The sequence below is a fragment of the Lynx canadensis genome, chromosome A2 (genome assembly GCF_007474595.2).
Source record: "Lynx canadensis isolate LIC74 chromosome A2, mLynCan4.pri.v2, whole genome shotgun sequence".
Classification (NCBI taxonomy): domain Eukaryota; kingdom Metazoa; phylum Chordata; class Mammalia; order Carnivora; family Felidae; genus Lynx; species Lynx canadensis.
The window spans coordinates 24,788,947-24,803,392 of record NC_044304.2 but is presented as its reverse complement, the minus strand read 5'-3'; the positions used below and the strand labels follow the sequence as shown (position 1 = coordinate 24,803,392).

General features: G+C 42.2%; 1 protein-coding gene across 3 annotated transcripts in view; it reads left to right on the top strand.

Annotated features, from left to right (window-relative positions):
• Nucleotides 1-14,446, top strand: part of ARHGEF3 (Rho guanine nucleotide exchange factor 3) — a 269,708-nt gene that overhangs the window by 217,654 nt on the left and 37,608 nt on the right. For all 3 annotated transcript variants that reach the window (XM_032592322.1, XM_030307059.1, XM_030307060.2), the window contains one exon: nucleotides 7,471-7,578. In XM_032592322.1, coding sequence (XP_032448213.1) covers nucleotides 7,471-7,578 — 108 coding nt within the window. The remainder of the gene's footprint in view (nucleotides 1-7,470; nucleotides 7,579-14,446) is intronic.

Below are 14,446 nucleotides of genomic sequence, written 5' to 3'. Positions count from 1 at the left end.
AATAGTTTAGTTAATATTATTGTAACAGTGTTAACATCTTAGATTTGATATATGTGCCATGGTTATGTAAGATGTTAACTTCAGGTAAGGGGGGTACAGAGTACACGGAACATTCTGTACTATTCTTGCAACTCTTCTATAAATCTAAAATTATTTCATGATCAGTTTCTTTAAAAAAGAGAATGCATACACTGGGTGATTAGATAAATTCACCTGTTCTTAGTGGCAAGGGGGAAGGGGAGGAGAAATAATCTAGTAAAAACATACCAATTTGTGAGTTCGATTTTAGGCTGTGTTCATGGAAAGCTTACTTTTCACAAGGCACTGTGCTTTGCACTCATTATCATTGTCTTTTGGAATAGTGTAGCTATTGGAATATTGTAGCTTTTTGGAATAGTGTAGCTGAGGTGTGTGGTCTGAGATAGGATCCACATCTTGCCTCTGCCACCTGAGATAGGTGACCTGTGTAAGTACTTATGCTCATGGAACCTCAGCTTACTCATCTATAAAATGAGAATAATGGTATTAGTTCTCTCACTGGATGTTCTGAAGATGCCATGAGCAAATCCCTGTAAACCTGACACAGATTATAAACTCTTACAGAATTAAATGATAGCTCTTACCCACAATTCTCACTACTGCATTATAGGAGAATTCTTTCCTTATTCTTCAGTTGAAGAAACTGTGGGTAGGTAACTTCCTCAAGGTCACGCAGCTAGAATGTATGATAGCCAGACATAGATGGATGGATGGATGGATGGATGGATGGATGGATGGATAGATAGATAGATTTTTTTAATGTGGTTCATTTTCAATCATTTAGTTAGAAAAACATTATCTAGAAGGAGAACCTGCAAGAATATCTTGTCTTTGAGGGACAAGGTACAACGCAGGCTGTCTGGTCCCCCAAAGGGGAGGAGTGGAGCCACCTGAAGGAAAGCTAGGACTTGGAGGGGGCACAGGCAAGAGTAAAAGAATTGGCCAGCAAGTCAGTGAGAAACCCTGAAAGGGTGGGGAGGCCTTGGCAATAGGAGGTGTCAAAATAAGTGAGAACACCATAATATTTGTGGTGGCTTAGAAGTTTTGAAGGGTGAGAATCTTGGGCATAAACCATAAGACAGCATGAGCCAGCCTTTGGTCCTAAGGATGGGGGTGGTAAAGTCAAGCAGTCAGGTAGTCATGAGTTTACATTTATTTGGCTGGAGAGAGGCAGAGTAGGAGGGAGGATCTAACAAGGATGGGAGGTCTTTGCCTTCTTAGTAGAAGATGGTGCTGTTGTAGAAATGGAGAGAAAAATATACATTGGGAGGCAGAATTGGGAAAAGGAAAGCATACTCACAGATTAAAATAAATCCAACAGAACAGAGGTCTCCTCTCCCTGGGCAGTCCAACCTTGAATGGCTCCTATTTTCTCTGTATGTTTCTACATCTGATTTGAACTCTACCAGACTGTTTTATGTCATGGAGTCTGGCGATTGGCAGCCTGTTGATAGCTTTCTTAATGAGAGCAAATAAAACACCAGTCAGTAGCATAAAGCAGACTTCAGGGAGTCTGGTGGCTGGGTCGGTGCCTCTCCATCAGTTTGCTCATCTTTAAGTTCGAATGTTTCAAGGTAGCTCTCTCAGCCTTTGATTTCCCAGCTACATGGACCCTTCCCTATTATGGCCTATGTTAGTTGAAAATTACTGAAATTCAGTAGTGGGTTTTTTTTTTCATTTTACCAAGTTTCTTCTAATTATGTTCAATTTTAGATAATGTCTTAGCATCTGACTCTTTCAGTATCCTTTGTCACTAGGCCCTCACTAACGTCTGAAGTACAGATCTTTGATGGCATCTGTCTGCTCACTGATACATTTGCAAAATGGTTCTCTGTCCATTAAAATAAGCCTTTGTATCATCTAGCATTTTTACTGCGTACCACAGGCAGGACTGCATACTGCATCCCCCGTGCCCAGCCCCCAGCTTTGACAATTACCAACCTGTGATCAGCTTTGTTTCCTACACAACCCCACTCTCTATCCCTGTGTTACTGTGAAGCAGATCCCAGGCATCCTATCATTTTATTTGTCCCTTATTTGTAACCATCAATGGTCAGGGAAAGTTTGTGTCATGTTTGGGCTGATTTATTTGGAAAGTTAAGACAATAAAATGTAGTGGGATAGGGTTTACTCACATAAAAGATAAGTCAGATATATCTCGTGCTTACCAGGGGAGGACCCTGCTTAGCTAGCTACAGAAAGAATAAGCAAACCAAGCCTGTGCCCTCTCCAGAGCTTGATGATTATCTAAGTGTGCCTTGGGAGGGTGCTGTACCTGGGAGTCCTTGGGCATGTTACAGTAGAAAAGCTGAGGCTAAGGACCACTGACCCAGGAGCCAGCAGTTGTGTTGAGCAGTGGTCTGAAAACTATGGCCCACAAGCCAAATATAGCCTACTTCCTCTGGCATGTTACAGTAGAAAAGCTGAGGCTGAGGACCACTGACCCAGGAGCCAGAAGTTGTGTTGAGCAGTGGTCTGCAAACTGTGGCCCACAAGCCAAATATAGCCTACTTCCTCTGGTCTTCCTTAGAAAAGAATGGCTTCTATTTTTTTTTTTTTTAATTTTTTTTTCAACGTTTATTTATTTTTGGGACAGAGAGAGACAGAGCATGAACGGGGGAGGGGCAGAGAGAGAGGGAGACACAGAATCGGAAACAGGCTCTAGGCTCCGAGCCATCAGCCCGGAGCCTGACGCTCGGAGCCTGACGCTCAGAGCCTGACGCGGGGCTCGAACTCACGGACCGCGAGATCGTGACCTGGCCGAAGTCGGACGCTTAACCGACTGCGCCACCAGGCGCCCCAAGAATGGCTTCTATTTTTAATGGTTGAAAAAAGCAAAAGAATAATATTTTGTGACATGTAAAAACTATATGGAATTCAAATTTTAATCTCTAAATAAAGGTTTAAAGGAACATAGTCACATTCATTTATTTGCATACTGTTTAAGACTGATGGCAGAGATGAGTAATCATGACAGAGGCTAGATGCCCACAAAGCCTAAAATATTTACCATCTGGCCCCTTATACCAAGCTGTAAGGCATTGGCTCTGAAGCCAACCTGCTAGGTTTAAATCCTGGCCACCTTTTTTCAGTGACTTTAAGCACATTGCTCATCTTTTGCCTCATAATAGTAGCTACCTTTTAGGGCTATTAGGAGGAATAAACTAGTAGATATCTATAAAGCATTAAGGGGAGTCCCTGCAATAAATATGAGACTGTTGTTGTTGTTGTTGTTGTTGTTGTTATTTCATAATGCTAGGACTTCTCAATCAGTCTGAAATTATAACTTCCTGTTTAACGTAAGGATGATGAAAGCCTCCTAGAGGGGTACTGGGTGGATTAAACATGACTCTTGGGTGTGCAGTTCCCAGCACACCTTCTGTCACACAGATGGAGCCCTGCCTAAGGCTTCCCTGGTATTTTCAAACATTTGAAAGACTTTTCTGAGTCCATTAACTTATGGGCGAAAGCATCTGCTAGCACAGTCGATTCTCATCAGGTGTAGAACAAGCAAGAGCAGTAGAGTGGTCAGTCCTTTCTCACCCTCTTGGGCTGAGTTTGTGGCTAAGTGAAGGTAGTCTCAGGGCAGCTACAAACATGATAAGGAAGACCCTTCTGTTGCTCCCCAACCCTACCCTAGCTGCAAAAATGAAGTACAGGGAGAATGAGTGATGGTTTGCTATATGCCATGTCTATTAGAATGGAATCATTTTTGAAGGAATAAAAAGTTGTGCTGGATCATATTGATATGATAGGCACTTTCTTACATGCATATAATCTGCTTTGGTTTTTACCTATTGGGAGATAAGAATGAGGAGACTTCCCTGTCTTCCCTAGGGAAGGAATATGAAAATCTATTTAATAAAATCTCACATTAAAAATGAAATGTCATTGGGTGCTTTATTCCCTTTGTTTGTATTTCAAGCACAAGAGATGTTTTATTTTATTTTTTTTTCAATATATGAAGTTTATTGTCAAATTGGTTTTCATACAGCACCCAGTGCTCATCCCAAAAGGTGCCCTCCTCAATACCCATCACCCACCCTCCCCTCCCTCCCACCCCCCATCAACCCTCAGTTTGTTCTCAGTTTTTAAGAGTCTCTGATGCTTTGGCTCCACAAGAGATGTTTTAAATTGCTGTGCTAATTCATTTACGAAAATATGTGATCTCCATGCTTCTTTCTTCATTGTCTCCTTTCCTTCCCACCACCTCTCCCTTCTTTTTTTCCCTTTCCTTGTCCTCTGGAAAGATAAAGAGAGAACATTTGATAAAGGTCAGTATTCATTCATTATGAAAATTCACAGCAAACTTAGCATGGAGTTGAACTCTTTCTCCTTGATAAAGGGTATCTCTCTCATGCTGTCAGCAAACACAATTCATAATGATGAAATCTTCATAATAACCACATCAGAATCAAGAATTACCCTAGTGTACCCACTGTCTCAGCTTGTAATCAATAATATACAGGTGGTCCTAGCTGGTGCAATAAGACGAGAAAAACAAACAAACAAAAAAACCCTGTAAGACCTAGAAAAAATGAAGCAAACTTTTTTATTCAGAAAATACTGCCAACACACAATACTCAATGCCTACACACAATACTCAATGCCTTTTTCTGTTTTTTTTTTTTTTTTTTTTTAACCTTTTTAGTGAGATGCCCTCCTTCTCTGTCTTAAAACTGCATGGTGGGGGTAGTGTCCACACTTGAAACAGATATCTTGTTTCTGGGCTTAGCACTGACCTTGCCCAGCTTGGTCTGGCAGCTGAGTTGTCTCTGCAGGTTGTATTCTGTCATCTCTTTGTAAAGCCCGAAAGCATCCTTGGAATTGCATTTGCTGGTTTTCAGTAGAGCTATTTACCTAGAATCTGGAAACATTTTCCCTGAGGGCTCTTTTTAGATAGCAGTAAAATGCAGCTGGAGACATACTGAGTAAATGGAAAAGAAAAATCAAATTAGGCCAAGAATTTTTTTAATCTCCTATTCTCACTGAAGCCCTCAAGGAGAAACCATAATTCATACTTTGCTCATGTGGGTCAGGCATAAAGCCTCCTCAATAGATCCAATAACCTGCAAGTGTTCTGGTTTTAAAATTGTACCTGCCTGCTTTGCTACATCAGAGCCCTAAATCAGGCAGCAACAGTTTCTGGTTCAATTGTTCGTTACTCGGGAATGTCAGATTGCCAGAGAGCAGCCTGATATTTACTTCCAAATGGCTAATGCCTTAGGAAAGGAGTTTTAATTACAATCTCATGTAGCAGCGCGGCATACAGCCTGCAGAGTGGCTGGCATTTGCAGTGTGCATGTATCTCCTAACTGCGTAGGAAACGCCCATCGACTGGGTCATATGAAATGGACAGCAAAGTCAGCAAAACCTTAGAAAAGATGATACAGCAAGGGGAACAGAACTGAACCTTCCCCCATCCCACCAAGCGTGCAATGCTCCCTGCCCCTTTTTAAAGCGGGAGAACCCAATTGGCGTTTGCCCTTCAGCTTTCCCATTCTGATACAGAATCTGTGATCCAGCACCTTTAGCCATTAAAAATCTGACGATGAGTCTCCAGGCTCAGAGGTGCCTGCAGGATCATCTGAGACCAAGTCCTGCTGCCCTGTGAAATCCCTCACCTCCTCGTTTGCTGCAATGCAGTTTGTGCCACCAAAGGTGGTGATATTACAACTCTGGCATTTCCAGCCCGAAGCAGGAGTTTATACAGAGAAATTCAGGGGATGCTCAAGAGGGTGTGTGTGTGTGTGTGTGTGTGTGTGTGTGTGTGGATTTAGTTTGCTGATGATGCAGCTGTGACGTAAAAAATATTTTAAAAATCCTTCTCTGGGCACAGATGCTCAGAAGCCAGGCCCTGGACAGGAAGCATCCTGAAGGACACTGTCACCTGGAAGCAGAAGGGCTATTGGATCTTTTTCTTCAGCCCTTAAACAATAGTAAACGTGATTCCCTCATATTGAGAGATTCATCCTTTGCATTTTGGAACTGAGCCTTCCCAGTGTTCAGAGAGTTTCCTACTGTCTGTTCAGCTTAGCATGCCAGAAAGCTGGAGAGGTCCCCGGCAGCCCTGATTCATTCTCTGTCTTGGAAAAGTATTTCACTGCTTCGAGAAATAATGAAGTGAATCCTGGCAGCATCGTGGAATTATTTTGCACTTTTTTTTTCTTTGGTCTTTTAATTATTTTTCTACTTAAATGCCCAAAATGTTGGGTCTATTTCCAAGGGGGCTTCTGATACCTGAGATCAGCAAAGGCACAAAATGACATGAGAGTTTCTCGGCAAAATTCCAAATTCAGGCAAGATTTTTCCAAGCACCTACTATGTTCAAAACACCCTGCAGGGATGCCCTGGAGAATCTGAAGTTCTGGTTTAACCCTCAAAACTTTGAAAGCAATGGCTGAAAAAGAAAGATGAGCATCTTGAGGCTCCCTCTGGAAATGGTTGAGGTTCGCTACAACAATTGGCAAGTTTGGCTTTTTCCATCAAAATTTGGTGTCTTCATGTGCTGTCCGGCATCTACTGCAGGTCAGATGGAGCTTAGGAAGGCAAGGGTAACTGTTCTCTTTGTCTTTGTAAAATGTTTTGTCTGTCATGTCCTTCTTTCTCACAGCTTGTCGTTTTTATGTAATTCTCATCTGCAAAGTCACTGAAATGGGTAGGCTCCCTCTCACCCATCTGCTTGGTTTGGGGTAACTTTGCAGATTTGCAAGTTTTATTTTGCATGTTTTATGTGGAGGTGATTTTCAAAACGTGACTATATGAATTATAAAAACCGATGCCCATGGTGTAGTTTTCTCTCTGTACATTTTCTTTTGCTGGTTGTTTTTATAAGTATTCATATGTGCATTTCAAATATACTGTAGGTACAAAGATGCTTTTTAAAAGGCCTAGTAATAGAAGAAATTCCTTAAAAAAATTTTTTTTAATTTAGTGAACTAAAAAATCAAACATTCCTTGTGCTTTAGAAAAGCCATTGCATAAAAGAAATTTGGAGAGCGGCTTCAGGCAAGGTAGGAAAAACGTTTTTAAAAAGATGAAACCAGAAGCATCAAAATACAACTGCCTGACAAGGTCATTAGATGGGAAATTTGAGGCAGCTTTTCTCTACAGGAAGCATTGGGGGAAATGATTCTGAGTGGAAGCTTCTGAATTAAAAAGCTGTCAGATATTGGGTGTGAGGAGTAAGGGGCAGACCCTGTCCATTTGCTGTCTGCTCAGAGGCCGCTTTTGTTGATGTCCCCCTGCCATTTCCCCTTTCTTGGCTCCTGAGCCAGGTCACCTCCACACAGCTGGAGAGAGATGGGACACTGTTTACATTCCACAGACTGTGTGCAGCCAGAGTGGATTGGGACAGGAGTGTGTGGTGGAGTTATGTCGTCTGTAATCAACCTTGACATTTTCCTTTCTTTTTTTTTTTTAACCCTGTAGGAGCCTAGTAATAAACGGGTCAAACCCCTTTCCAGAGTCACATCGCTAGCAAACCTCATCCCACCCGTGAAGGCCACACCGTTAAAACGCTTCAGCCAAACCCTGCAGGTAAGAAGGACACGGTGGGCTTGTGTTTGCAGAAAACCATTTGTGCAGGAGGGGACATTCCTGTCCTACCCAGAACCTCCCCTTAGATCTGAATCAGTGCTTATTTCAACAGAAGGGAGCAAGTAAGGGAACTTAAAAGGAAGAAAGATTTGTTTTCAAATTGTAAACTGGGGTCAGATGGAGTCCTTTGAGGGCTGACTTGAGGAGTCAGGTCTTTCCTCCGAGTCCTGTACCCCATCCATATGCACACTCACAAGTTTTGTCCTAAAATCTCTAAGAAAACTAGACCTGAGCTGGAGGGTAGGAGAGCCTAGTGCTTAGACTATAGCTTGGGGAGAAAAATTCAGCCCACTCCCTGTTTTCTTATGGTACACAAGCTAAGAATAGTTTTTCCTTTTAAAATGACTGGAGCGAAAGTCAAAAGAGGAATAATATTACATGACACTAGAAAATCATATGAAATTCAAATTCAGTGTCCGTAAGTAGATTTATTGGAAAACAGACATGCCTAAATATTTATGTATTGTCTATAGTTGCTTTTGCATTGCAGTGGCACAGTCGGGGAGTTGTGGCAGGGACCATATTGCACACAAGGCCCAAAATATTTACCATCTGGCCCCTGTGCAGAAAATGTTTGCTGATTCCATGCTTAGCACAAAGGCCCTGGAGGCTTAGCACAGTACCTCAGTTCTGACCGTGGCTCTGTCACTCAGAGACTTTGTTACCTTGGGCAGGTGACATAACATCTCTAGATCTTGCTTTTATTCCTAATGGGTAAATTGGAGATGATGCCACCAGCTTCTTTAGAATAGAATCATTGTAAATATTTATAAGATAGTACACTTAAAGTCCTTGGTATTTAGGGACACCTAGGTGGCTCAGTTGGTTAAGCATACAACTTTGGCTCAGGTCATGGTCTCACGGTTTGTGAGTTCAAGCCCTGCGTTGGGTTCTGTGCTGACAGCTCACAGCCTGGAGCCTGCTTCCAATTCTGTTTCCCTCTCTCTCTCTGCCCCTCCCCTGCTCACACACACGTTCTTGCGCTCTCTCTCTCTCTCTCTCTCAAAAAGTAAAATAAAAAATAAACATTAAAAAAAATTAAAGTCCCTAGTATTTATAAGACAGTGCATTTAAAGGGCTATTTTGCTAACAAAACTATACTAAGCCCTTTGGTAGCAATCACTAATTTACTAATTACTGGGCTAAGTAGTAGACATTAGCTACTATAATGATTCTTTGGTAAACAAGTGGCTATAGTTGTTCTTAAACTCCCAATAAAGTTTATCTTTTAAGGTGAAAACTGAGATTTTCTAAGGCCTGGGACCAAATCTGATAATCATAAAAATCCTAAAACCAACAAAAGTCATGCCATGAAAAGGCTTACCTTGCTTAGCTGAGTAGTCTTGAGTCTGCCATTTCTTACTTGTCCTGAATACTTTTGCTTAGCCATATTTTTATCTTGGCTTTCCAAGTTATTAAGAAAATTGTGGACCAGAACCCAAGGCATATCCTATGTTGTGAAAATCTATGATTCAAGAACTGTTTTAGGTCTCCCTCACCCCTTCCTGCCATTGCTTCTGCACCGTTCAGCCAACATGTCATGATTCTGCATAGCCCAAGCTGTTCTTGCCATTTCCCTGTGGATGCTGTCCTTATTCAGTGCTTATTTCCTGCCCTGTCCATGCCCCTGTTAGCTCTCCTCAGTTTCTCCTGAATGAATGCCTTATCACCTAATTAGCTATAGGTTTGTCTCTGTTTCTCTCGGTGCTTGGGCCTCTGGGCCCTTGGTTATCCCCTGATCCCCTTTGTGGGAGAATAGAGAAGAAAAAAAAATAAGGTCATCTAGGGGAGCCAGATGAAGGGCTTTGAAGCTAGTGAAGAAAAATGTGTTTACCTTCTCTCCCCCATGACCAGTCCCTGAGCCCTCTGGCCAAGTTCATCACAGGCTTCCCCTGGAAGATTCATCACCGCCCTAGTCCTGCACATCTGGTCTTTCGCTGAGTTCTGCTTTTTGAAAATTCTTTAGTCTGTCTACTGCCATTTCACCCTTTCCTTTCCATCCAAGTGGCTGGGGCTCAAGTTCGCTCTCTAATTATTTCCTCCCTTGATTACGAGACCTCCATGTTGCCAGCCATCTCTTCCCATTGGCCCCCCTTGGACAGTCAAACCTCTTCCCTGGGAAGGTCCTCACTCACGCTGTAAGCATTGAGTGGGCCCTCATCAAGCACAAAGCTCTACATCCTGCCCTCATGTTGCTTACATCCTGGACAGAGTTCCTTCTAGTAGATTTATGGCCATATTTGTCCCTCAAGTTGTGTTTTGTTTGGCTGTGTAGTGTTTACAGCTAACTTATAAGAATCCAAACAATCCATATAAGAATTTGGAGTTCTGGCTTCTTTTAAAGAATTGAAAGGCTTGGCAGTGCTGGTCCTGTGTTGCTACATGGCAATAATGAGCTAGACCTGGGTAGCTAGCCAACTGTCACCTACAGATGTCCCCACATCTCCCAATTATCCTTCCAACACCAACCCCTTGATTCACTAGCATCACTTTGCCTGGCCTATAGACTCCATGTTTGTGCTCCTATCTAGAATATAGTTTGGTCTATGCCTCCCACCACAGCCCAGGCCTGACTGCATGTTGCTATAAGATCCTCTATTGTCATACCTTCAAAATCTTTCCTTTGGCTTCCCGGGCAACCTTTATTCCTCTTCTCCCACCTCTGCCCTACATGGATACTGCACAGGGAACACTTCAGGAAATATCTGATCACCTTGAAAATTTGCATTGACCTAGAGAACTGGGACAGAAAGAAATCAAGCCATGTCTGAAATCCAACACACTGAGGCCAAACAAGGATGAGAAAGCCAGACCTGAGGGAGGAATCTGACATGTGGAAATTGGTTTCTAAAACCTCAAAGAATTTTTTTGGCAAAATAATTTTTTAATTTACTTTTTTCAAATATCATGATAAATAGCTAGCTCCAGGCTCCATTTATGGGACAGAAACAACCTGGCAGAAGCAGAACTGTTATTCACAGTGATTACACACACGGACACAGAGAGAACTTGAGCATTGTCCTTCTGTTGTGAGTGTGTCCTTGGAGCGGGGAGGGGTCAGTGAATAGAAATATGCCCCTGAGTCTGTGAGCAGAGTTAGACAGCCATGTTTTTTTTTTTTTTTTTTTAATTTTTTTTTTTTTCAACGTTTATTTATTTTTGGGACAGAGAGAGACAGAGCATGAATGGGGGAGGGGCAGAGAGAGAGGGAGATACAGAATCGGAAACAGGCTCCAGGCTCTGAGCCATCAGCCCAGAGCCCGACGCGGGGCTCGAACTCACGGACCGCGAGATCGTGACCTGGCTGAAGTCGGACGCTTAACCGACTGCGCCACCCAGGCGCCCCATAGACAGCCATGTTTACAAGACGATCTGCAAAGCATAGAGAATGCTGTCTTGCCCCCCACATATCTCCCTGTTGGTCACCTTGGTGCATACAGTACATGTTTTGCAGAATTATTTCCAGTCCTTGCATCCCAGTAATTGCTCCGTGACTTTACTGCTTCCCTCTCCAGCTAAACTGGGATAGGGTGCTAATGTGGCCTGAAGAACAGGGAAGAGGAAGAGGCGGGGGGGAGGAGGCCCCAAAGGAGTACTCAGTAGGCCAACTTCACATCCTCTTCCATTTTGTGTGCAGGCGTCTTGATGCACATTCTAAAAGGGGAGGAACAGAGAGCAAGGAGAGTGGCATAGGAGCTGCCCCAAACCTCTCAGCATTCATTCCTTACTCACAGGCATGTATTAATGTATTCCTCTTCTCCTTCCAGAAACAACTTGAGACTGTAACTGAGCAGCTTGGTTCTCTGTCACAGTATCCCTTGTCCGTGGCACCTGGCCTCATAGAGACATATATATCCCTTTTAGTGTCCAGTTATGTCTGAGGTTGGGTTCCTTGTATTATAGGAGAAGAGATGACTTAGGGCCGAACACCCAAACACAATCCTTTCATCAATAATGGAACACTTGGCAGTCCTTCCTCTGGCTCCCCAGGAGACCACAGGTTAGCCCAGAAGGATATCAGGACAGCCCGGGGCTGGTACCCTTTTCCAAAAAGGTTAAAACCCTGACCACAAATGTGAGTGGCTCTGGCAGCAACAGTTCGACAAGACACTGCAGGACTTGTTCTCTCTTGCCTCCCCTGTGCCCCAGATGGACGGGGGGCTCGGGCCTCAACACAAAGACAGCGTTTGTGGAGGTTGAAGAGGGACAGCCGTCTGCCTGGCCTTCCGTCTGTGTCTGACTGGGAAGTTACTGCTGCTGATAGACTAGAGCACAGATGTCTGCATCCCTCTTGGCCTAAAAATCTCCTTGCTGGTCTGCTGGGGAAGAACATGCCAGCCCAGCACTAAAGGGGCCTGCGTGCGCCCCTCCTGCTTAGTGAGGACAGTGAGCGCTGCTCAGGCAGGCGGGGGCGGGTGGCTGAGCCGTGCCTGCCCCCGGCTCCACACAGCTGCTAGACGCATTTGAGCTGGGTCCAGTGCGTGTTGTGGAATGCTGTGTTCACAACGCTGTGGTTGAGACCTACGTTCTCTCTGAACATGAGCTTCATTTCTTTTCCATTATAAGAGTATATGCTCATTGTGGAAAAATACAAAAAAGGGGAAAGAGAAAAGATTCCACTCCAAACAGCCCCTGTTAATATTTTAATAATTTCCTTCCAGTGTTATTCTAGGTATATTCACATACCTTACATACCCTGAGCCTCATTTGTTGTTAGTCACAGTGTACCCAGCATTATCTTTGTGTGATCTGTTCACTCTTGGATTGACCTCTTCTGTGGGGGACTGTGCGTGGTTGGTTTCTCTAGGGTTTCTATGGGTCTTGGCCTAACATAGTTCCAAGCTATACAGATAGGGGTAGAAAGGTTTCCTCTTCATCATTGTTACAGCCTCTTGGGGGAATTGTACCTTTCATTAAAGTTCAATAACTATCTTGATTTCTTCTAATACTTCTGGTCTTGAGTTATGTCTTTTTTTTTTCTTTTTTTGTTTTGTTTTGTTTTGTTTTGTTTTGTTTTGTTTTGTTTTGTTTTGTTGTTTTTGCATTTTGCCTGCAGAATCTCTTTCTTCCATCTCTTTTATTTGCATCCCCCTCTTTGTCATTTAGCTGGATCAGAATTTTGTTATGGCTTCAGGGAAGTAATATATCACAGTTATGCTTGGAAAATGTGATCTTAATGGTCCAAGTATATATTATTCCAGTGTCTTGATGTGTCTTGTTTTACATAGCCGTTCTCCTATTAATGGATATTTAGGCTGTGAATATTTTTAAATTATCAAATAACCTGTATTGAATGTCTTTTGAGGGCTTTTGTCGTATTTCTTTTAAAGTACCTTCTAATTGTGCTTTCTTTTCTGATTATATAACATCTTTTTTAAATTGAAAAATACAGAGAAACACAGAAAAGGGAGTAAAGTTCACTTATAATCCCATCTCCCCATCACTAAAAAAAACTTATATTAACATTTTGGCACACACTCAGACAGTCTTTTACTATATACCTGCACGTGTTTTTTTAAAAAAACAAAATAATAATCATACTGTATATACTATTTTCTAACATGTTTTTGTCTTAACAGTATAAAATAACCTTACAGTATGAAAATACATTTTCGTGTCATTAAATATTTTTCAGACTCAATTCTTAATGAATTCATACAGTATTTCATCAAAAAGATATACCAGGTGTTGATTCACTCTTCTGTTGAACATTTAAGTTGTTTCCATTTTTCTACCATCATAGATGGCACTGCTTTAAACATCCGGATCGCAAATCTTATATGTGTCTCTATTTCTTCCTTTCCTTACATAATATTCCCCAAAGTGGAATTCTGGTAAAAAAAAAAAAAAAAAAAATGTGAAGTCAGGGCATCTGATATCACTGGAGTCAGGCCTCTCTTCCTGATGTATACCTGTCTTGGGTGGAATTACTCCTCTGTGCATCCTGGTTCTAGACTCATAGTCACATTTGTCCCTCTCTTTTGTCAGTTTTTCTATTTTTCTATGACATCTTCACAAGATGGCCCTTCCCAGGGGTCCCATGGCTTTCCATGCAGACCAAGTTTGTCTCTTACTTTTCTTTGTATGCCTAGCACTACACGTTACTTAGGGTGTGCTCAGAAATTAGCAGTTACTATTATCACTGCATTTATTACTAGAATAGTTGGCCATTGCTTTTCCTTGGGGCTCTCCAGGAGGTGGCAGTGGGTGCTCATGTAGTAATGTTATATAATAACTGGGCTATTTCACAATAGAATATCAGCCCCTCTCCCACTTCTGTCCCCTCAGGGAGGAGTGTTGTGGCTTAGGAAGGGTTTTTGGTAACCACATTCCCCGGCCCTTAGATCTAAAAAGTATTTTATTTCACCCAGATGCAGCAGAAAATGGGATATATTAGTGTTCTCCATCATTCATTATCTCTACTGTGTTGTTTATTATGCTCTAGACTTGTTGGGGGAGGTCATCAGTATGCAAAAGGAGACAGGGCTCTTGAGAAGGATAAAATCTGGTTACAGTTGTCTAAGATATATCAGCAAGTTATAAAAAAGGAAATTCCAAACCATTGTATCCCAACTAATAATACACACCCACGATAATGTATGGTTAGAAAAAAGCTAGGAACATCATCAAATTCTTATAGTGGTTATCTCTCAGGAACGCAAGTATAAGAGATGTTGACATTTCCTTTGTTTTCTGTTTTATGTTCTCCTTTTTCTCCTGTTACATAAGAATTAGAAATCAGTAGAGAATGAATAAGCAGTCTGGGTCTATTGAGTTTTATTTGTTACGTTATGTATCTCTATCATGC